A 24,285-nucleotide genomic window follows, 5' to 3' on the forward strand; every position below is an offset into this window, starting at 1 on the left:
TTGTATGTATATCAGGCCAATATTTAAAGTTAATTCTTTTTTTAAAACAAAGCTGCAGATCAATAAAGTTCTTTTATATATATTTTTGACTTTTCTCAAAAGAGAAGTCTCTCCTTTAGATTATACCACGATTTTAATAGATACCTTGTATATATTTACAATTTATTTTTAATAATAAAATTGTAAAGTAATCTATTAAGCCATTGATAATTATCAATACTTCTATAACTATTATAAAATATATCACTAAATTATATCAATTAAATTTAAAAGAATGTTTGGTTTATTTTACTATTTTGTAAAATTTATAGTTTTATTTCAATTAATTATTATTAACTTTCGATATATATTTAATTTTTTTGCTGAACTTGCAAATGAGAAAAAATAGAAAAAGTATATGCTTTATGTATGTACGTGTGTATAACATAAACCATACGGAATAATACAAAATAAATTAACACATAATACCTTTATCAGGAATTAAGACGAAATGCTTGTATGATCGATGCTTGTTCATAAATGTAATGAAAATAAATATATTCGATTAATATTTGATGCAGACAAAAAGGATACAGATGTCTTTGGTTTCCATTTAGAAATTCGATCGAAATAAAACTGTCAATTGAGTCTTCAAGAAATGATCATTCTATGTATGATCTAGAAGAAGGAAGTGCACGTTGTATTTCTGTACTAGATGCATGAAAGGCTTTGCTCATTACATTTCTTGTTTTTTCCATCAATGATTCTACATCATCTTTAGTTAATCCCTTTGTAGATATAAGTGGTAGTGTTGTTATAACTACGTGACCTTAGTGAAAAATAAATTATTAATTTTTTATATTAACGTAATTTAAGATATAATCCATTTATAAATTAATCATATAAGTCAATATAAATTACCTGAATCAAATCTCTTCTCATCGTTAGACAAAAAATAATAAGATGAAAATACTACTGGTAATATAGGTAACTGAGCATTGATTGCAGCATAAAAGGCACCTTTCTTAAACGGATGAATTTCTCCAGTATTGTGACGTGTACCTTCTGGAAATATCCACAATTTGAACTAAAAAGATTTAATAAATTAGAATTCTTATTCTTTTTTTCTTTTTTCTCCTGAAATATCTAAAAATGTTTAATTGAAACTACAAGAGAATTATAAAATCAGGTGTTTTTTCTTATATGCATATTTGCACAATGATTTAATACCTTTTTATCTTTTGATTGCTTAGATGCTGTATTAATAACAGAACGGGCTTTTTCTGAATTTAATCTGTCTATGAATATTAATCCAGATAGCCAAGCGGCAAGACCAAAAGGCCAAGCATAAAAGACTTCTTTTTTAGCAACTGCTGTACATCTATCCATTATCGGCCATAAATAAAACATCCCCAAAAGATCTAAGGAACTTTGATGATTAGCTACTATAATGCATGCTACATCTTGATCTAAATGTTCTCTTCCTCTAAGTTCCCAACGTAATCCCAATAAAAAACTAATGTGATTGCACAGGTATGATGATAATCTGTAATATACAAATTTTTTTATAGATCACTTGTCCCTTATTATTTTTATTTCCTTGGTAAATAATGCTAATGATTTAAATATTAAATATTATTAATAAATCTTATTTATATATATATATATATAAATATGAAAGTAAACTAACACGACAATTTTATTGTAATCATTCAATAAATAATTTCTTTATGAGATTAAGGAATAAATTAATGGTGTTAATTATTAAATAAAATATTAACGATTTCTTGCAAATGATAAAAGTATTAGTCTTATATTTTCTCGTATCTTATAACTTGTACGTGAGAGATACTAATGTTATTAATTAAATTTATCATCATTAACTTTTATGTCATATCTCTTTGAGAATTTATATGAAAATTGTTTATTTCATTGTAATAAAAATTACACGCGATATGATAGATTATTACGTATACTATTGCGAGAAAATTAATATCGTTAAATATGTCAATCAATCTTCTTATCTCATTATAATAGTAATACAATTAGTATTTTAAATTTATCGGATATAGTGAAAATGTCACTCGAGAGATAAATTTTTCCACAGAAAAAAAAAAAAGAAAAAGAAAAAAATAAATAAATAAATAAAATAAAAAATATATGTCTTTTATAAATGAAAATAAATACTAACACGAGATTTTTTAGACTCCTTGGTCGTAGAAGAAAAATCGGTATCAATATCGTGGCGGCGAAAGTTACAATGCCATAATACACGATAAACTTGAAGTAATAACGAAAAGTCCGGCTTGTTTCATAAAGAAAAGGCAACAATAGGATGAAACCAACGAGGATCAACTCGAAGCTTGATGGGGCCATTACTTTTACAACGAAGGGCGGTGCTTCACAGATTTTTCCGTTCGTTACTTCCCTTTTGCCTTTCTATTTTTTTTCTTTCTCCTATTTCTTTTTCTTCTTCTTCTTCCTCTTTTTATAATTTTAAATCGTACGATTTGGATACTTATGATACTCTTTTATCTTCTTCTTTTCCTTTTTCTTCTTCTTCTTCTTATTATTATTATTATTATTATTTACGCTTGACTTACTATATTACTCATTTAAAAACTACGAAGAATAAACTAAAACGAAGCGGAATACGAACTACTGCCGGCGAACTGTCGCGCACTAACAATGCTCCGAATTAGAACTACCACCTTTATAAAGCTTCGATTTACTTTATTATAGTAGAATATATACATATCTAGATAAGGGGAGATAAGGGAACGTCAAAAAATAAGTTGATACGTCCTGACAGCTCGAATCAGTCACAGAATTTAACAATGAAAGATGGAATGACCAAATAGGAGGATGTTTTTGTATGGTGGTATAGTTCCGAGGAACGACAGATTAGTATTCACCCTTAAACTACATTCCTGTTAGGTTATAAGTCGTTTACAGTCAGGGATGAGAAAAGTAAGAAGAGGTCGGTAAGGTTACGAACAAACCCAATCTATTTTCGTTGGATAAAAAATCGTTCGCGAAGGATATAACACAGACAAATAATAGAAAATTTTATTCATTGCGCTGACAATAATTAATATGTATATAATAATAATAATTTCCAAAAAAAAAAAAAAAAAAAAAAAAAAAAAAAAAAACCGAGTCAATGATACAACATCAGAGCAGCATAAAGTCGACGATTTTATAAAAATGAAAAAATGAAAATGATTAAATGTACGTCACGATAATCCAATCACGTTTTAATCATGTTTTCGATACAAGGGCTTTTCTTTTTTTTTTTTTTTTTTTTATACTCGCAGGAAATCCAACAAGGATTCTCCGGAAGGGGAAATTTTTTTTATTAATAATTAAATCTCATTGGTTCCGATTCTTCGTCTCTTATGAATTTACTCTGTTTTCTATGGTCGTGATGGGGTTGCTTTGTTGATTGATACATATGTCGGCATTTTTGTCCTGCGAAAAATTTTTCGTACGCATTCACGCATTCTTCTTGGTTATCAATTGTCGACGAATGTTATCCTTCGAAAAATAAAATATTTTTAAGTAAAACGTATATCTGTTTGTACTTTATATCGATATGCGGAAATTACAAAATATATAATAAAAATTCATTCTTATTCTGCATATAACGTCATTATAATGTCATTAAATTGTTGAACTTTCATTATTTTCCAAAAAAAAAAAAAAAAAAAAAAAAAAAAGAAAAAAAAAACAAATAACAAAAAAAGGAAAAAAAAGAAGAGAAACTTTGCTTTCATATTCTTAACAGTTTGAGATAATATTATACGAAAAGAATTTCAAGCGAATGTTGAACAGCGTTGTTCAACAAAACGACTAATCGATTGTTTTTTTTTATTATTGATTTTTATTCAAAAACATATAGGATTAACAATAATTCTTACTTGAATTTTTATAATTGTATTTTGGTAATTATCATCAATAAGAAGCACTATATTTGTTCTAACAAATTACGAATATTTATTTATACACAATTACATATATATTTTCTATTTTTTTATATATAGAAAATAATTCAATAAGTAACTCTTCTCTTTTACTTTCATATATGTATGTATATATATATATATATATATATATTTATCGAAATTTATCCAATTTATGATAACTTTCCAATAAAAAAAAAAAAAAAGAAAAAAAAATGTCTTTATATTATGTTAACTATAATATTTATTGGCTTAATGAAAAAAATATCTAGTATATCCAATATTTATATTATCTTACCGCAATCGTATGATATATATTTCGATCGTTTTGTCATTAAATATAATGACATGTTTTTATGTGAATGAAAAAAAAAATTTTGATTTATTTTTTGAGTAAACGTGCCTTTTTTCTAATTTATATCATGTGTGTGCGCGCGCGCGTGTGTGTTTGTGTGTATATATGTGTATAATAATATAATAATTAGATTTTCCTTTAAATTATATATTTCAAGTTTTTTATCGATATATTTTTATAAATTGTTGAAAGATAAAAAAGTTGAATTTCGTATTACTGTTATTATATTTTTATTAATTCTTATCTAATCTTATTCTAATTTATTTTTGATACTGTATCAATATATGTATACGATTCAATTGTAATTTAATTTACGATATTATCTGTTCTTTGAATTGGTTTAAAAGTCGATATATATATATATATATATATATATATATATATATATAACACTAACATAACCAATAAATTGATTCGTTATTTCGATGTAATTATACTTCTTATCTAAACTACAATTTTCTACAATTTGGATGATTATAATGTAGAAATATCTGATATTTGATTGTTTTTGGAAATGTTTTATATAAAAAACAAAAGAAAGCAAAAAAAAAATGACTTTCACAAGTGATTCAATATATTCATTTAAATCTGATACACAAAATACAAAATATTTGCAAACTTATTCGTATTATTATAAATAAAATCAATGATTTATTCATATAATTATAATTATTTATAATTAATAATTAACGTTATAATGATAAATAAATAACGTTAATGTTATTATATTATTCTATATTATAATCGATTTTCAATTATATTTCTCATTGAATGACAAGATGTGTATATTTATTTGAATGTTTACTCGTTCAATTTGAACGGCTAAATTTAATACTTATTGTTAATTATTGTTATTACTATAGAATAACGAAATATATTTTTTTCTTTTTTGTTTTATATCTTCTTTTTTTTTCTCTTTTTTTTCTCTTCTTTTTTTTTGTCTTTCTTTTCCGATCATAACATACATTTGCGCAATTTTAAGCCGTCATCATATAAAAATGTAAGTTTTTTAGCGCGCTTTTGTATTTCTAGGGAAATGTACAAAGGTATGTATTTGAAACTAGCAGACTTAAACAATAAAGGACATACGATACGTTCGAACGTGCTATCCAATATTATTCATAATATACGTTATTTAATTAATAACAAAAGGTAATTATACAATATAAATTATAATTGTTATTAATTATAATATATTAACAATATATATTTACAATTTGTTTATTATGTAAAGTAGGTAACAATTGAAAAAGTCATGTCAACCCACGCTGATTATTACTGATAAAATTAATAATAACAGATAAATAATACCTATTGTTTTCGCGAAAATTGTGCATTATCAATATTGTTAATAAAAAAAAAAAAAAAAAAAAAAAAAAAACCGAGAAAAAGGAAAAATAATTATGCAGGACATTTCTGGAAGATGTGAGGATGTACAAAAGATAATATTATCCTTGTTAGTTACCCGGAAGGATGCAATACCTTTGGGAGAACTTGCTAAAGATTATCAAGATCAAGAAGGTGAATCTATACCATGGAAAGAATTTGGGTATATTACATTATTGGATTATCTGAAAAGCATGCCAAAATATGTATCGCTTGAAAGATTAAATGGTATATATTATGTTCGAGGTGTTGCTTCTGAAAAATCTAAACATGTTAGCTCATTGGTAGCTCGACAAAAAATATCATTAAAAAAACAAAGCCACATACGGAGAACATATAGACCCAGTTATTATTATCCAAAGACAACAACTCCGAGAGTTCATATACCTGCAGAAATTTTGAGTAACATAATATCTATGGTTAAACAAAATCCAAATGGTATTAATAAAGAGTATATTTTACAATATGTCAATGATAAATTACCATGTATAAATATATCTGTTATGGATCTTGATGAGCAAATAAAAAGTTTGTCGCACGAGTTATTTATTAAAGGCAATCGAATCTTATCATGGAAGAAAAAGACAAAATCTATATCTGATCAATTTATATCTAAAAAAATGTTATCCAAGGGAAAAAAACTTAATCTAGAATCTGAAGATTCTGTGGTATTATCGAAATATATTGTTAGTGGGGAAACTGATTCTAATGTAGAATCGGATATTGAGAATGAAGACAGTATTACATATGTTAATTCAAAGTTGCGACACAATAGTGAAAATAAAAAAAAAATCTCGAACAAGAAACAAACTATTTCTATGTTTATACAAGAGACTGTATCTAGATTTAATAATCAAGATAATAAGCTTAATGATAAATCTAGATTTGATAACGAGGAAATTAAACATAATAATTCAGAGAACAATGTTAGTTTACAGACTCCTTTCAAAAAATTACAAGATGATGTTACTTATTTAGATAACGAAGATATAAAACTCCTTATAAGTGATAGAACAAGATTTCGATTAGAAAAACTTATTCAAAAATATCCAAATGGTATTTGGTGTGCTGAACTTCCTGAAAAATATATGGAAGAATATAATGTACCTTTGAATTATATTGAATTAGGTTTCAACAGTGTACGAGAATTTGCATCATGTTTGCCAGATATCTTTCAATGTAAACAATTTCGTCCATCGACGGATTTTATACTTTATGATGCAAAAATTAAATTGTCTGATACAAAAACAGTTAATAAAACGAAATTTCAAAATATAGCTGAACTATATACTCAATCATATTTAGAAGAAGATGAAGTAGAGGCTTTACCTGTTGTAGTAGTAAGTTATATTTGAATGTATTATAGTTTGTAAATATATAGATTATATAAAATATATAATATTCTTTTGTAGTCAAGCGATACATCTAATAAATTAATGCCAGAAGGAGTAATGATTATAGGAGAATGTGTAGGGCAAATAAATGTAACGGATTTAGAAAATATAACACAGCCATACATAGAAATTTTTGTTGAAGAAGTCTTTACACCATCATTATTTTGGATACAACTTCGTAAGAAAAAAAAACTTTTTAATAAACTAATGGAAGATATTCAGTGAGTTATTTTATTATGTATTATATATTACATAGAAATCATATACTCCTTGTGTAAATATATTTCATGTTTTTTTTTCTTTTTTTTTTTTTTTTTTATAGTAAATTTTATCAAGAAAAATTCATGAATTATAAAATTCCTCCTGTTGTACTTGAAAAAGGTTTAAACTGTGCATGTAAATATAATGATATATGGCACAGAGGGATAATTAAAACTGTTAAACCTGATTTGCAAATAACTGTAAGTAGTAGAATTCAGAAAATTATTTATCATTAGAAAAAAATTAATTGAAATTTAACTTGCTCTTAAACAGGTAATGTTCTATGATTATGGAACATTAAAAACTTATCCTCCTGAGGAAATATATTATCTACATAGATTATTTTCATATTTACCAGCTCAAGCAATACCATGTGGTCTGTACAATATTAAACCACATAATGGAGAGCAATGGTCTAAGGGTGTTACTTATGAATTTGCTGAAAAAACTTGTACTAAACCTCTTATTGCAACTATAGTATCAACTGATCCAGAGGTAAACAATATAATTACTATATTGTAAAAAATATTAATCTTAATTAATGAACTTAATTATAAATTTAATATATTTATTAATATCGTAATTTATACAATTCTTGATTTAGAATAATTCTATGTTGGTAACTTTGACCGATACAATGGAAGAAGAGGATGTACATATCAATGATTGGATGGTTCATCAAAATTTGGCAGTACATGGACAAATGGTTCGTATAAGACCTCAAAATTTTCCATTTTATTATTACTTGAAATGTCAAGGGCATTACAAAAGAAATTCTGAAGATCTTAATAGTTCTACATCAGATATTACGAAAACTAGTGAAACATCAGTTCTAGCAATTGAATTAATAAAAAATTTATATAAAAATTTATATCGTCCATTATCTGCATCTTTAAGCAATAATCGTCGAAATAGTCTTGTTTCTAATGTCTCTAAAAATTGTGCTCAATGTTCGAAAGAGTCAAGTAATATTTCCATTCAAAGTAGTCACTCTGAAGAACCTAAAGGATTAAATAATTTCTTAGAAATATCGGAAAATAACAAACAATTTCATTCTGATCCTAAAGTTTTATCAAATTCTGATTATAAAGGAAAATTTGATAAAAGGCAGTTAACTTTAGAAACATCAAAATGTGTTTCACATATTAGACAATCTACTATAAGAAATGAAAATTCTAAAAAAATCATGTCTAAGAAAAAGAATGAATCTAAAACAGAATTAGAAGAAATAAATAATTCAAATTGTATATTTTCGGCAACTAAGCCAGAAAAGCAAGAAAATTATAATATTAAAAAGAATTGTACAAATATTATAAAAAAAAGTGAAATGGATATTGAAAAATGCACTCAGCAAAAGGAAGAGATACATAAAGACATACGTTTGCCAAAGGAATGTTTCATAAATGCAATTAATCTCAGTCTGGATTTACAATTGAATTATCAGGATTATGATACATCACCTGATGATAATATCATTACAACTAATGATAATTTCAAATTAATTAATAAATATAAAAGTAATATTAATTTACAAAATATAGAAATAGGCGTATCAGAAATAATTCTCTCAAAATTAAGGTTAAATAGAGATACAAATGATAAATCTTCTGTAAATACATTACACAACATAAGTGATTCATTAATTCAAACTGAACAATTAACAACTAATAAATCGAATATATCAAATGTTGAAAACAGTATGTCACGTAATATACAAGATTCTTCTGATATGATTGAAATTAATGAAAAAAGAGATTCTATATGTGAAACTTATAATACTTTAATGCAAGTCTCCAATAAATCTAATGAAGATGCAAAATTGGACTCAAATGACTATTCCAAAAATTGTGATAGTAATAATGAAACAAAAACAGAAGTATTAGATAACACATTAGAGATTAATACAAATGATGAAATATCTAATTTGATTTATCATGAAGATCTCAAGGAAAATAATTCAATAAAAATTACATCTCAATCACAATCATTCTCAAAAATTGAACAGCAATGCTCTGAATACGTGGAATTGCATAAATCAACTGAAAATGTAATTAAAGAAATTATATTAACATCTAATAATAATAATCTACAATGTGACAACAATGAATGCAATATTGAAGGTAACATAGATGATGTTTTTGGAAATTCTATTCACCCAAATACAAATATTAATCAAATAATTAATAATGATGATGAGAGGTTGCAAATTACAGAAATAAATGAAAATGCATCAGATAAATCATTGAATGTGATGAAAGATATAAATTGCAATAATGACAACTGTAAAGATAATTTAGAATCTCAGATATCAGAAATGAAAATGATTAAAGATGCTGAAAGCGATTTGTTAAGTGATATAGATTGTTTAAAAAATTCGGACAATGTAAATGAAGTAAAAAAGAATATTGATCAAGCATTAGACTCTTCAATATCATTAATACAAACGAATATTGTAAAACAGAAAGATGAAATGAATAAATTACAAAAAGAAGAACACTTGGATAATGTTAGTGACAATGTCACACATGTAACAGATAATAAAATTTCAGTTAATTCTGAAAAATTAGAAGAATTAATGTTTGAAAGTACAAATGAAAAAACAATACCTGTATTTGATGATATTGATTTGTCATTTAGCAGCAATGAATGGAGTATTGAAGGTAATATGAATGATTTTCTTGGAGACTCTTTTCTGTCAAATTTGGAAATGTTAAGTAAAAAATAGTTAATTAAAAATGTTGATGAGCTGATTCAAATTACAGAAATAAACGACAATAAATCAGATAAATTATTGAATGTGATGATAGATATAAATTACAATAATTAACAATTAGATAATTGTAAAGATTATTTAGAATCTCATATATTAAAAACGAAAATGATTGAAAATACTTGAGATATTTTATCAAGTAATATTAAATCTTTAAATGAATTACTCAATTAAAATTAAAAGTAAAATTAAAATTTTGTTAGTTAAATACAATAAATGTTATTGTATTTAACTAATAAAAAAGAAAATTTAAATATGTGAAATCAGATATTAGCAAAAGTAGATGTGAATAAAGATAAAAATGCTATGGATGTAGATAATGTACATTATAAATTACAAGGTAGAGTAGAATCATTAACATTATTGTTCAATAAAATTTGTCAAAATGTTGATATTCAAAGTAGATACATATCTAAATGTAAAAAATTATATTATTTTTTTTATAAAATTTGGGAAAAATGTACAACCTTTATATGTAATAGAATTTTATATGTTTAAAAAATAAAGATATTTTTATAACGAAATTATTATGTCTTATTTATTTTTCCAGTATTTAATTAAAATAGATGACAATTTCTCATAAGGTGATAATTTTTCCCAAAGTAACTTATTTGCATTAGCATTATTTCTCTTATGTCAATTAAGTTAGAAATATTAATCTAAGATTTTTTTTGTAATCTATAGGGTGATGTAGTCGATATGAGTAATTTAATGTTATTTGTTGAGGAAAATTTACTTTATGCCTCAGAGAAATGTTATGGAAAGGATTGCATTACTCCTACAGTAGAGAATAATAAAAACTGTATAGAAAGTTTGATGAACATTCCCCTTATATCACCCCAAAGTACATTGTGTGAAAAAACAGTTGAAATATTGCCTAATTCATCATTATCTACTGAATCATTCAATTTGTTAATGAATATGGATAATAATCCATTTTTAAATGAATACAATGGTGAATGCAATGGTGAGAATATACAATCAAATATAAAAAAACCATCTACCAATCCTTTCTTGGAAGATGTAAATAACCAGAAGAATTTTACTAATATTTTATCACCACAAATGTTTATGCAAATTTGGAAGACAAATCAAAGATTTCAAATGCAAATAATAACTATGTTTAATATTCTTCTTGGAAAAATAGATTCAACTTCTGTTAACATTCATTCATCAGAAAGTGAAATAAAGAAAAGTTATGAGGAACGTTTACTTTATGCTTCTGAATTTTTGAAGAATATAATTTCAAAAGAAGATATATCATCTTTATTAATATCAAAACCAGCAAACTGTTTTAATAATATTGCAATTGATACTAGTTCTAACAAAAGTAATGGAATATCTGTACCTTTATTTGCAAATAATAATGATTATATTACTACTAAACATTCAGAAATCAATGACAATAACATAAACAAAGTACAATCGGAAGAAATAAATGAAATGAATGGTATTACTTCAAATTCTAAACCACAAGTTCCATGTATCCAATCTCTTTTTATGGGAGAAAATATAAGTGCTATTACAGATTCATCCAATGGAAGATCAGCTATAAATGAATTCAAAACGAACATATCTGCTTTCCCATATCAGAATGATTTTAAAGATAACAAAAACGATCAGTTTAACGCATTGGGATCAGTACTAAAAAATGAAATAATATATAACGAATTTAATGAAACCAATCCTTTCAAAATATTATTAAAATTGAAAGATTACAAAGACTCAAATGTAATTCAAGTAGAAAATGAAAACCTTGATATAGAGAAATATTATTCATTAGATTGTACTAATTTTGATAAAAATTATATTGAAATTAATAATACACATGATCGTAGATCAATGATACAATACAACGATTATACACCATTTACTTCTAACTGTATATATGATTCTTTCTATCCAGAATTTATATCAACTAATAATACTAATCCATATGCTTTATTCAAAAATAAGGAAGATATGACTTTTCAATCTGAAGATAGATTTGTAGATAATCTACAAAGTATAAAAAGTGATTTCCATTTTAAACAAGAATTTGAAACATCAAATGGAAACTCTAATATATCATTATTTTCTGAAAATGATTATTTTCAATCTTCTAATAATTATTCTACATCATTGAAAAATAATAAAATAGAACAATTAATTAATCCAAAATTTTCATTACCAATAAATAAATTATCGATAGCAGATGAAGAATTTCCGAGGTTTGATAAATTAAATATTATATCTAACTCAGTGATGTATACAAATTTGTTAGATGGAAAAGATATTAAAGAATCAAAACTTAATAATTCACAAAGACTAACAAATATTTCTACACGAACTTGGATCAAAGATACAGAGAATACAATGTCATCACAAGTAAATATTCAGAATGAAAATTATACAAATCAATCATTGATTAATTCATTAAAATTAGTAAATATAGATCAACAGTTCCAAGCAACCCTAGATAATACTAATCATGAGGAGCCAATTAAAAATTTGGATTCAGAGTTAACAAGTGTTCCATATAGAGAACATATATATGATGATACAAAATATTTTAATTGTCCTACAGAAAATAATTTAGATTTTCAGATTGACAAGGGAAAGTTTCAAATTAATACATATTCAAATGCTATCAATTGTGAGAAACAGCATGTAGAAAATGAACATAATGCAAATGAAGATAAAATTACTAATGAAAAAATAAATATTCCTTATTATGAATATTTAATAAGTACTAACAAGGGATTAGCAAAGATTTTTTTTCGAATAGCAGGTTTGTATTCAAATCTTTATATTTTTGATATAGATTTGATTTTTATATAAATAATCTTTTTTTTTTTATATAATTTACATAGAAATAACAAATAAAAAATTATGCATATTTCATTTTGAAAATGAAGGATGGTTATTAACTAACGATTTTGTAGAAGCATTTACTACTTATACAACAGTTTCAGAATATTATAAACAATTGCAAATTTGTCATTTAAATATCAATTTTAAACAAATCAATAGATTAGATAGTCTAACTGCATTTTTTCAACTCGATAAGTGAGTACATAATTTTGTAAAAATTGTTACATACATGTGCTAACATTAGTCTGTAAAAATTATTATTGTTATTATATTATTTATAATACAAAAAGTTTTTTAATTTCTGTTTTATTTTTATTTTAGAATGCTGTTAAATGTATCTCGAGATAAAGCAAACAGGATTAATAATATTCACTTGATGCCTTTAAAATCTATTATTACAGTTCTTATAAAACTAAAAATTGTTACATCAGAAGAAGTAAATAAAGTTAATATAACAACAGGATTTAGAAGAAATTCAATTTTACAGAAAGTATGGGTAAGTGATGTTTTGTAATCATAATTGTTATATAATAATCAGTCTATTATCTATAATCTTTATAATGCCTTTAATCTTTCAGATTTTGATTAGATTTTATGGACAGTTAAAACATTTTGTGCAAAAAAGAATTGATAAATGAACATTAAACACAACTTAATAATGATCATCAGAATACATTAATCTGATAATCACAATACATTAATTGGGTTAATGCAAAATTGAATTAATCTTAATTAGGTAATAAATTATAAATTTACTTACAATAGGTAATTATAAATAGATAATATGTGTAAGACATTATTTTTTAATATGTTAATGTTGGTCTTAGGATAGTATGAAAAAATATTTTGTTTACAACTTGTATATAGAAAATATACAAATGACATGTATTAGACAGGATATCCAATACAAAGAGTTGTGCTATTAATAAATAAAAAAATATATATATTTTTTATTTTTATAATACTAATAATAAAATTTAAATACTGAATGAGAATATATTATTATATTTAAAAAATGTGTTATTTATAATCAAAATATTCCTATAATGACTTCAATTTTTTTATTATAATCATAATAATTTTAAAAATAACATTTTCAAATCAAATTAATTTAAAATATAAAAAATAATCTATTTAAATCGATAACTGAGTGTTCAAATGATTAACCTATAACCGGAAACGATGACATCTATCGGAATTTTGTTATAATAACGATACTACTACGTATTCTATAACAGGCAGCTATAAGTAATGTGAGCAAGCACGTCGTAGCAGACGGTTTTGCTTGTTTAATGTTCAAATTTTTAATATTGCTTCGTTTATTCTGAAAATTTACGAAATATATTTATAACAACAAAATGGCTGATAAAATAAACAAAGAAGCAGAAAACTTGAAAGGTTTTTCAAAATATTTTAATAGTGTGACGATCCAAGGACGAGCCAATGTAAGTAACCTCAACATCATTTCTGTCTTTTAAAACTGATATTTTCGAACATTTATATTACAAAAATTTATTACATTGAAATATGAAATAAATATAATTTTGGATTTTATAGGTTGCTAAAACAACGTATGCTCTTGTAGCTCTAATTTCAGCTTACTATTATCTCAAACCAAAGAAAGAAGTGGCAAAATAAAAAAATGAAGGCAAATAATCATCTTACATAATGATTTTGTCCATAAATTAGGTGTGCTATTTACTTAATAAAAATGTAGTAAACAATTTATAATCTGTGTCCTTTGTATTTTCAGTTATCTATTTAAAATTATTGTATGCATTAATAGATGCAAGCCTTGCAATGTTACAATTTCAACTATTTTTTCCATAGTATATTTTTAGTATAAATGCTTCTTTGAAATTGTTATAATATTTTCAAATTGTTTTTATTACTATTATAAATTTCTTACAAATAAATATATTTAATTAATATGATTGTAATTTTATAATGATGTTCAATATGGATTGTGTTATTAAGATTTTTTAAAAGATAGATCTTTGACAGCTAGATCAAATACTATGTTGAGATACTTTAGAAGTTATTTACTGGAAAAAAAAAAAGAAAAATATATATATATATATCTATGGCTTAAGAATAAAAAATAATTATTTATTGATAGATTATCTTTGTTTATTATTTACATATAATTTATTATATAAGTATGGCTAAATTGAAAAAAATAATTATATATATTTACATGTCTGCATACGTTTACCCTCAACTTGAAATACATTTTTATTTGATATAAAATCATATTATCTTAAACATATTAATATTCAAACTTAAGAATAACAAAAAGCAATGACAAATATTTCATGAAAATGAAAAAGAAAAAATCATATGCGAAAATTTAATTAATTGCATAAAAGTCGCATCATTTGGATTTTCTATATATTTATGTATTTATTTGTAGAAATATATATAATTATGGTTTATTGAATGTAGACATATATATACATATATATGTGTATATATATGTATATGTAAATGTAAATAATTTTATAGAAATTTTGTATGATTAGAATTTAATATATCAGCATGTTACATAATTTTATTATATAATTACGAGAGCGCATTTTTTCCCTCCACTTAATTCTAATTTTAAGTGATATCTTAAAAATTGGAGGACAAAACATTTAAATAGATTATGTAGTTTTTCTTTTAGATTATGTCGAATAATATAATTACGAATGATAAGATAGATATTTCAAATATCGACAATTATTTTAATTTCTACCGTAATTGAGAATCTAATTAGATCTAAAAAATCTAATTGTATTAACAAAACAAATGAAATAATTTAATGATTTATATCTTCGTTTTGCAGGAATTCGTAATGTTAGATTAACATATAATTATATGTATATGTACATTTCTTTGATTTTTATTAATGAATTAGGTTTAACGTTTTGATCACAAATAAAGTTTATCATTGTTTAATGTTATATATTATTAAATATTATATAGATGTACCATTGAAAATATAATTTTAAAATTCGTTGCGAATCACAAATAGAGTTTAATCAATATTTCATTTGATGATATATATATATTTAATTTATAATATTCTTCATAATAGTCTTTTTCATTTAGTATTATAGATGTTATTAGATGTTATAGATTTTTGTACAAATATTCTGCTTTTGGAACACTTTCTAGCAACGTCGTGTGTAATTTATAAATATACATGGAATATATACTTACATATATATATGTATATATATGTATATATATGTATATATATATATATATATATATAATTTTTTATCCTATATATATAATCGCTATATTTACATAGCACTTATTTAAAAATATCCGCATTACTAGCTATTTCTCTAACATACAGTCTCGTTTTTCATTATCTTAATAATACGTGATCATTTAAATGTAATATTTACAACATTACAAAAACGATAACCGTAGTAAGATATGAACATTTTCGAAAATATGAATAAATAGGAGATTTTTATCTATGAAATTTTTACATAAAATTAATAGCTTTATATTAATGCAATGATATATCCAATGAGTTAAATGATGAATAAATATAAATAATACTGTTTTTATTATCGGCAAAATTCATAAAGATCTGTGTTTGAGATTATGAATAAAAAAGAGTTATGATTTTTATCGATATGAAATATTTTTAGTGCATAAAATATTATACAAGGCAGCCCATCGTACTCGAATACGTATATCTACTTTAACAAATGCATTAACATAGCGCAACATAAACAATTCGATAGTTGTATAATAATAATGACGTAAGGTTTTTTTTCATTAATTATTTGAGTAACAAAAGAATTTAGAAAAGATAAATGACATTTTTGTCATAAGTTACGTTCGAATCTAATCGTACGATGACATCATCATAATTTCAATGATAATGATTGTTAATTTTAATTATTTTTTGTTGAAATTGACTGCCCTTTTTTATTAAATATACCTATATTATACAATGAAGATAAAAGTGAGGTTTTCATAAACATAATAATATCTTTATTTAGACGTAGCATGTTCGAATAGAATTAAAAAAAAATAAACTACATAAGAGTATCGTTATTATTATTTTTATTCCAGCCATTTTGATCGGAAGAAATTTTAATGACTTTGTTTAGATTTCTCATTGAATTACAAGCGGGATAATAAACAAGAGTACCTGGACTGTTTGGTCTATTCGATAATCTAATGCTTTGTCTAGTTCCACCATTTGTAATGTGAACATTATTGTTTCTACCAATGGTATTTGTCCTATTTAGATGATTATGTCTAATAGAATTTCTTAACTCTATATTTGTCATATTCGAAACGTTCGTTACGCTCGACTCATCATGGGTTTGAAATTCGGGACTGTCTCTATCACGGCCAAATAATATACCCGAACCACAAAAAAGTTTCATAAATATTCGTTTAAATTTTCTTCCGAATATCACATATATTATAAAATTGATGCTGCTATTTATAGTCACCAACAGGTTACCGACTTGAACTAACCACCGTGGTGGATCGTAGATAAAAGTCTCGAATATATTTGAGGTAAGGGGTAGAATATTGCATATAACGAAGACGATTACGACACAAAGTAACATCGTTGCCAATCCAATTTCTCGTCTTTGATGATGCGTCAGTTGTTGCAAATCCCTGTTCGCTTTCCTGACCTGCGAAATATAAAATATTACATATTTAATAATCGATAAGAAACATTTCCTTTTGCGTTGACAAAAGAAAGACATCCTTGTCATAACGTTTGTTATTTGTCTTTCTGTCTGTGTCTCTTTCTCTCTCTCTCTCTCTCTCTCTCTCTCTCTCTCTTATTTTGAAATGTCTACTCCTTGCATACAATTTTGTCTCGTAAACAAGTCATATTATTTGAGTATAAAAGCAACAGACAGGAAAGAAGGAAATATATCTTCTTTAAGTGACTCCAAACGAGTCATAACTTTATTCCGTTGGATTTTCTAATATATATTCTTCGATTTACGTTTTGCAATTTTCTTTTTTTTGCTTTTAGTATTTCCTTTCACCGTTATTCGAATTTGCGCATTCATCTTGGAATAAGATAATTCATTTGATATTTAGATTACAAATCTACAATTATCTTCGAATTAATATTATATTTGTATCAATAAATATTTTTAAATAATATGTACATATATTGGACGTTAAGAAAAAAAAAATGATAGAAAAAGATCGTAAGTATGCCATATGTTAAGATATGCAATAATGTAAAAAAAAAAGGATACGTTAGAAATTTGATTAAATTCATAAATTTTATGATAGATGTGCGATCCACACGTGCATGTCCTTACATGTATCTTGTAAATAAAAAATGTCACGTACGTTCGAGAAATTTTGTCTCGATCGTTTTACTACGTTACTGTCCTTACCTTATTTTATAAATCATTTTAATATCAACGATAAAAGATATCGAATACGAGGTAGCCGAGGATACTACAAAGAATATATCTCTGCAAATTTTTTCATTTCTTTATATGAAATAACTCTTTTTTGATCGATTTGCATATATATTTGACTAAGTAGTAATATAAAGAAACATTACAAATTTTGAAAATACATTTCTATGAGAAAATGAGATAGCAAAAGAGATGAAAAGAGAAAGAAATAACATTGATTCTTATCTCGATCCAAGTTAACACTCGGATCGTTCTCATTGTTTCTTCATTTTCACAATCTTACCTTTCCGCAAACTGTTTCACAAAAAAAAAAAGAAAAAAAAAGAAGAAGAAAAAGAAACTTTTATCTCGGGATTTCTCTTATCTTCGTCATACTTACGCTTTTTATTCTTTGCCTTACTATTTGGGTCATAAGGTCATTCGAAATATCGTCAAAAATATATTCGCTTTAACTTGATCTTAGAAATTCTTTTTCAATGCACGTGTCAATTATGATAAAGCATATATATATATATAGAGAGAGAGAGAGAGAAAGAGAGAGAGAGAGAGACAGAGAGAGAAAGAAAGAGAGACGAAAACTTACCCGTCGATAAATAGCCGTGTTGAAAATGATTAAAGCAAATAAAGGAATGGTATAACACACAAAAAAATACATCCAATGGACGTATACGGTTACGTAAATATTGTTATCCCTTAAACGTGCTGGCCGTAAACAATATATGACAACGTTGTATTTCCAATGCTTCTCGGTGTAGATTTCTATTTCCAAAAGTCTGAAGAGAAATTTATATAATAATAGATTAAAATATTGTTCTATATATATATATATATATATATATATATATATATATATATATATATATATATATATATATATATATATAGAGAGAGAGAGAGAGAGAGAGAGAGAAAAACAAAAATTTCGCGATTTTCTTCCTTTTATTTTACTCACTTTGGAATATTGTAGATCGTTGCGAAAGTTACGATGCTTAGAAATGCTAAACGTGCACGACCACATGTGCAGAATGATCTTGCTTTGAGTGGATGACAAACGGCAATGTATCGTTCTATTGTTACGGTTAACGTTAAATACACCGTTGCTATATGCGCTGTGCACGATATTGGATATAAATATTTGACTATTTTCGGATAAACGAAGAATTGATAATTAAAAAGATAGCCGGTGTAAACGTAAATCGATGGTAATCCAAAAATAAGTATCTACATGAGAAAAAAAAAAGGATTTATATTTAACATACAGATTATATCGTATAATTTGAGATCGTAATTTTGACATAAATATGTCTGATAATTTAATTCTTTAAACTATCAAAAATTATCATCGAAAGAAAATCACGTTGATTTGTGATTTGAACATTTCACTCCGGTATCCATTATTTCTTTCTTTCTTTCTTTTTTTTTTTTTTTTTTGTTTTTATTTTAGAAATCAATAAAATCAAACGAACGTAATTAAATCTTTCGTTATTATTTAATGTTGAATGTGAGAAAAAAAAATCATCGAGAAAAGTTGGCGATAAAAAGGAAATATTTCAATCGCTATGCAAATATATTATATTTCAATTGCAAATAAATAAACATTTTGTTGACATTAGAGGAAAATCTTTAATATTTTTCCATCCATTTATTCAGCTGATTTCTAAATTTATTGGCGATCAATAGTTGTGGCGAACCGCAAGTGTTTAAACCGCGCTTTTGTTTCTTGTCGATTAAATTAATAATTGATATTATCTTATCGAGAATTATATTTGAATTGAAACATTAATATTCACTAAAATTACAACTTACCGAGCTAATGATAAGAAGAGTATCGCAACTTGCTAATCCAATCAGAAGATAATTAATCGACGATTTCATTTGAGGTCTCGAAAGTACAATCATCGAGATAGTGTTTCCTAAAATACCGAAGAGACCTATGAAATTTATGAGTACACCGTATATGATAAAATCAAAGAGACCAGTAGCATTGATTTTTTGATAACATTCCATAGGAACATCGTCGCTCGTATCATTCTGAATATATGAACGATTATGATAATAAACCGTAGTTGTTTCCATCATTTTCTTATCGATTTTCTTTTTTTCTTTTTCTTTTTTTCTTTTGTTTACGTTCTTCTATTTTCTTTCTCTCCTATTTTTCTTCTTAGGTATATACTCATTCACTTCCTACTTTAGCTTCCTTTCCTTCTTTTTCTTTGACCGCTATTTCTTTTAACGATCCTTGTCCTCGAATCCATATTACGTCACCATTCTGTTCTTTTCGAATCTTTCATATCGATGGTTCTCCTTTTCCTCCCCAATTTCTTTTCTTTCTTCAAAATTTTTATTCGCTTTCTTTACGAAATTTCAAAAAGAAAGAATTAATCAATCAATCGATCATGTTTCCGATTATTTCATTCGAAAGATATATTATCGATTTGAAACGAAGGAAGAAAATATCAAGACGTTGGTTCGATATTAATTTCTTTTTTTTTCTTATTCTGAAACAGAAAATTTTATTTTATTTTTATTTTTATATTAACCAGAGAGAAAACCGCGGCAATTTGTATTTTTATCGAAGATGGCTAAAATTGATGTGAAATTGATATAAGAGTTTCAATGGTCACGTGATTGTTCTTTTCGCGTGCTAATGAGATTAATATCGGCCGAGGGCGTTCTTTATTTTCTTTTTTTCCTTTCATAATTTGTTATCGATTCGTTTAAACGATTTTTTCATACGAAGTATTCGTTATAAGTAAAATGATATTTTAATTGGATAAAGCAATCAATGTGATTGAAAATGTCTTTGATCAGGGAAATATGCAAGGACATGCTCGTACATAATCTTTTACATAATCTTTTTATTTTTTTTTCTTTTTTTCTTTTCTTTTTTTTTTTTTATTTTAATGTAGTAGAGATAAATCTCGTTGCGTTAATTCGTAGTTTCATATGAGCCGATAATTATGATAATTGTTTAACTCATTTATTTTTTATCTTTTGAGATACTTTGTGGGCTTGAATTATTTAACAATTTTCTTTTTCTGATGACGAATAGAAAAAGTATGTAATATATTTATTATTTTTGGTGGAAGAAAAAAAGTAATAATAATAATAATAATATCCTTTTATATGTCATTTTACAATTTTAAGAATGGCATGAGAAAAAGAGAGAGAGAGAGAGAGATAAAACATATTTTGTAATATCTAAAATGACTTAGATCACTTTTATAATCATCGGTTCATATAAACGATATTCTAATAACTTTGTGTTTATATCGGGTAGTTTAATTTTACAAGTCCCAAAGGCATATGTCCTCATAAGTTGAGATAAATATATATGATCAAGGACGCAACTAATATGTAATCAAAGTTAGTTGGATGCTAACCTTCGTGTATTTCGCGTGTTCCTTTGGGTACTCGTATCATATCTCTGAATCATTTAAATAATATTATATTCGTTCGTATCAGTTTCTAAATATCGATCTTTTTATTTAAATAATTATTCTATTCACGTTTTATTAGATAGAAAAGATTTCTCCGTCTACGAGAAAGAGAGAGAGAGAGAGAAAAAAAAAGAAATGCGGCAGTATACGTGCGTTCAAAAGAAAGAGAGAAAATATTTAAATTGTTTATACGCAGTGTTTCGAACGTGATAATAAGTCAAGACAGAGATTAGTATATTTCTTTATATATATATATATATTCTATTTCATGGAACGAAGCTACGAATTTGTGACAAAGATGAGTTTATGATTTCTCTCGAAGAAAAAGCAAAAACAAAAAAAAAAGAGAAAGAAAAAAAAAGAAAAGAAAAATTGTTTCTCTCTTTTAATGCTTCTCGACTTCGATTCCTAGACTTTGAAAATCATTGGAGATCTATTTTTTCGTATGAGTCTCTTGGTAGTAGCTATGTATATTTATTTTTGGTTAACATAATAATTCATTTTTGATCCATATATTTCACTTTATACATAGACATGTATACGTATGTACGTAGTTCTAATACGTTTGAACGCATATAAAGAGCTTAAAATTTGACAATTTTATTTTTAGGACATTTCCTCGAAATCGTGAAATAATTCGATGAATGTAATAAAGTACGAATTGTCGAGAAACGAGCATAAGATTATATAAATAATTTTAATGAGTATTTTGTTAAAATCGTTCGTGCGAAATCGAAAAGAAATCATCATAATGGAAAGGATAACGTTATGAGAATATGATCAACGAACACAATAACGAGGCAATATTGTCGGACGAGCCTTTAGGAACATTTAGATCGATTCAAGCTTCAATGAATTACGTTTCAGTCCATTCAATGATCTCTATTGTTAATTTACATTCTTCCATTTCTTATGTTATCCTCCATTATATATCAAAATATATATATTATTAACCGTGTTTATTCTATTTATATGTACGTTGGATTTAAATAGAGATTTTTTTTCAAATAGTGTGTGTGTGTGTGAGAGAGAGAGAGAGAGAGAGAGAGAGAGAGAGAGAGAAAGAGAAAAGGCGTAAAATAAAAAATAAGAGTTCATTAGAGTCTGTTCGAGTGAAGAAGAGAAAATATAAGAGAATAATGGCATGGAATTATTTATAATTCTTTCAATTCTCTGATTTATTATGCATCGATGTCAACTAGAGAAAAAAAGGGATGGCAATGTGCAATCTGCATTGCTTATGTTTCGATATCTTCTTACTCCTTTTTTTTTCTTTTTTTTTTCGAATTTTAGTTCACATTTACATACATACATATGTATATATTGTAACTCATCTCTTTGAATATCATCTAGGCATTTCTTTTGTTCTCTTTTAACAAAATCATAACTATTGTATTTTGAAGCTCAACAATGTCCATCGTTTTTATTATACTTAGTAATTATTCGACGTTGTTATTAACTTAGAAATTTTGTTTTTAATTACGTACACGGTATCGCATGATTCCTTTTTACGTGCGTGTCTTATAATAACGATCAATTTTCGCGACAAAAAACAAACACGCGACATTGTCGTTGAAATGAGTTGCTTAACAAAAACTGAATCTTGCGATAAAATTCGCGAATAATAACAAACGCAAAAAGATAACAACTACTAGAGAGAATTTTAATTTTTTCTTTTTTATCACGAGATTCATTTTTTCAGTCTTTAGTTCGAATTATTTATTCGCGAGTATGTATATAAAAAGGGCAAAGTTAATTTATCTTTCATTAAAAAGTATTACTTGGTAAAAATCTATAAACAATAAGGTCGTAAGAGTAAGCAGTAAAAATCTTTCATCTATAAATAAAAAGACTATATTGTATAGTAAATTATAGTAGGAGGCTTATTAAGCGTCTATCGATTATAGTTTAATATTAAAATCAATAGTGGTCTATCTTTCTCTCTCTCTCTCTCTCTCTCTTCGGCTATGATTATTTATACAAGACATATTATAGACCGCAAAATCCACTTTAATCCGAATTAACCGTATTTATCGGATTAATGTAATTATAGTATTATTTCTATTAGGATTAGTAAGCTCTAATATACTGTCACTTTCAAGAAATCGTAAATCGTGCGTTATTAATAACATACAATTTTTTTTATCTTAAGTAACATTAACTATCAAATATAAAGACGAAAGTATCAAAGACAATGATTTCGATGTCGACGTATAATATTTTACATTTGAAATTTACTTGATGTTTCAAACAGAAATGGTGTGTTTAATCGCTTTAAAATTTGTCACTTGACGTTATTCTCTTTTTTATTATATATATATATATTCTTTTTTGTTTAAAGCTTGAGTTTAATATTTTCTCCATCTGTCGACAAGCTAGTATTGTTCAGCGAATAATCGTCTCGCAGCTTTTTTTACAACGTCCATATTTTATGCTGTTTTCGATGCCCTTGGACTTCTCTTTCGGTATCG

The 24,285-nt window shown here is 25.4% G+C and overlaps 3 protein-coding genes and 1 long non-coding RNA gene across 10 annotated transcripts; 2 read left to right on the plus strand and 2 right to left on the minus strand.

Annotated features, from left to right (window-relative positions):
• Window positions 1-342: 342 nt before the first annotated feature.
• LOC124423309 (1-acyl-sn-glycerol-3-phosphate acyltransferase alpha) lies at window positions 343-2,854 on the minus strand. Its single transcript, XM_046960896.1, has 4 exons — window positions 2,171-2,854; window positions 1,210-1,525; window positions 901-1,066; window positions 343-808 (listed from the first exon to the last, which is right to left on the minus strand). Exons 1-4 carry the CDS (start codon window positions 2,353-2,355, stop codon window positions 642-644), a joined length of 834 nt encoding a protein of 277 aa, XP_046816852.1. The 5' UTR covers window positions 2,356-2,854; the 3' UTR covers window positions 343-641.
• Window positions 2,846-13,883, plus strand: LOC124423308. 7 transcript variants are annotated; one of them, XM_046960891.1, is made up of 11 exons: window positions 2,846-2,959; window positions 5,329-5,448; window positions 5,531-7,022; window positions 7,095-7,297; window positions 7,399-7,537; window positions 7,611-7,832; window positions 7,942-8,043; window positions 10,792-12,877; window positions 12,960-13,155; window positions 13,282-13,456; window positions 13,539-13,728. In XM_046960891.1, the coding sequence occupies exons 3-11, from the start codon at window positions 5,700-5,702 to the stop codon at window positions 13,596-13,598; spliced, it is 4,506 nt and encodes a 1,501-aa protein (XP_046816847.1). In that variant the 5' UTR covers window positions 2,846-2,959; window positions 5,329-5,448; window positions 5,531-5,699; the 3' UTR covers window positions 13,599-13,728. The 7 variants fall into 7 exon arrangements, 5 of the variants coding, with proteins under 5 accessions (XP_046816847.1, XP_046816846.1, XP_046816848.1 ...); XM_046960890.1 differs by lacking the exon at window positions 2,846-2,959 and adding an exon at window positions 4,704-4,723; XM_046960892.1 differs by lacking the exon at window positions 2,846-2,959 and adding an exon at window positions 4,836-4,860.
• Window positions 13,884-14,050: 167 nt separating this feature from the next.
• Window positions 14,051-14,688, plus strand: LOC124423445. Its single transcript, XR_006942087.1, has 2 exons — window positions 14,051-14,405; window positions 14,518-14,688. It is a non-coding gene; the product is annotated as an uncharacterized LOC124423445 (long non-coding RNA).
• Window positions 14,689-15,472: 784 nt separating this feature from the next.
• On the minus strand, window positions 15,473-20,797 carry LOC124423444 (FMRFamide receptor). Its single transcript, XM_046961160.1, has 4 exons — window positions 20,181-20,797; window positions 19,327-19,595; window positions 18,958-19,147; window positions 15,473-17,618 (listed from the first exon to the last, which is right to left on the minus strand). Exons 1-4 carry the CDS (start codon window positions 20,451-20,453, stop codon window positions 17,004-17,006), a joined length of 1,347 nt encoding a protein of 448 aa, XP_046817116.1. The 5' UTR covers window positions 20,454-20,797; the 3' UTR covers window positions 15,473-17,003.
• Between the last annotated feature and the right edge of the window lie 3,488 nt (window positions 20,798-24,285).

The sequence above is a fragment of the Vespa crabro genome, chromosome 4, assembly GCF_910589235.1.
Source record: "Vespa crabro chromosome 4, iyVesCrab1.2, whole genome shotgun sequence".
Lineage (NCBI taxonomy): Eukaryota > Metazoa > Arthropoda > Insecta > Hymenoptera > Vespidae > Vespa > Vespa crabro.

Excerpts from the sequence above, each read along its gene's own strand:
- LOC124423309 (XM_046960896.1), bottom strand. The coding sequence starts at position 2,355 with ATGGCCCCATCAAGCTTCGAGTTGATCCTCGTTGGTTTCATCCTATTG. Across the intron at positions 1,526-2,170 it reads AGGAGTCTAAAAAATCTCGT|ATTATCATCATACCTGTGCA; the intron begins GTTAGTATTTAT and ends TGTATATTACAG. Across the intron at positions 1,067-1,209 it reads AGCAATCAAAAGATAAAAAG|TTCAAATTGTGGATATTTCC; the intron begins GTATTAAATCAT and ends AAATCTTTTTAG.
- LOC124423308 (XM_046960891.1), top strand. The coding sequence starts at position 5,700 with ATGCAGGACATTTCTGGAAGATGTGAGGATGTACAAAAGATAATATTA. Across the intron at positions 7,023-7,094 it reads AGGCTTTACCTGTTGTAGTA|TCAAGCGATACATCTAATAA; the intron begins GTAAGTTATATT and ends ATTCTTTTGTAG. Across the intron at positions 13,457-13,538 it reads CAATTTTACAGAAAGTATGG|ATTTTGATTAGATTTTATGG; the intron begins GTAAGTGATGTT and ends TTAATCTTTCAG.
- LOC124423444 (XM_046961160.1), bottom strand. The coding sequence starts at position 20,453 with ATGATGGAAACAACTACGGTTTATTATCATAATCGTTCATATATTCAG. Across the intron at positions 19,596-20,180 it reads CTCTTCTTATCATTAGCTCG|ATACTTATTTTTGGATTACC; the intron begins GTAAGTTGTAAT and ends TTTCTCATGTAG. Across the intron at positions 17,619-18,957 it reads ACACGGCTATTTATCGACGG|GTCAGGAAAGCGAACAGGGA; the intron begins GTAAGTTTTCGT and ends TATATTTCGCAG.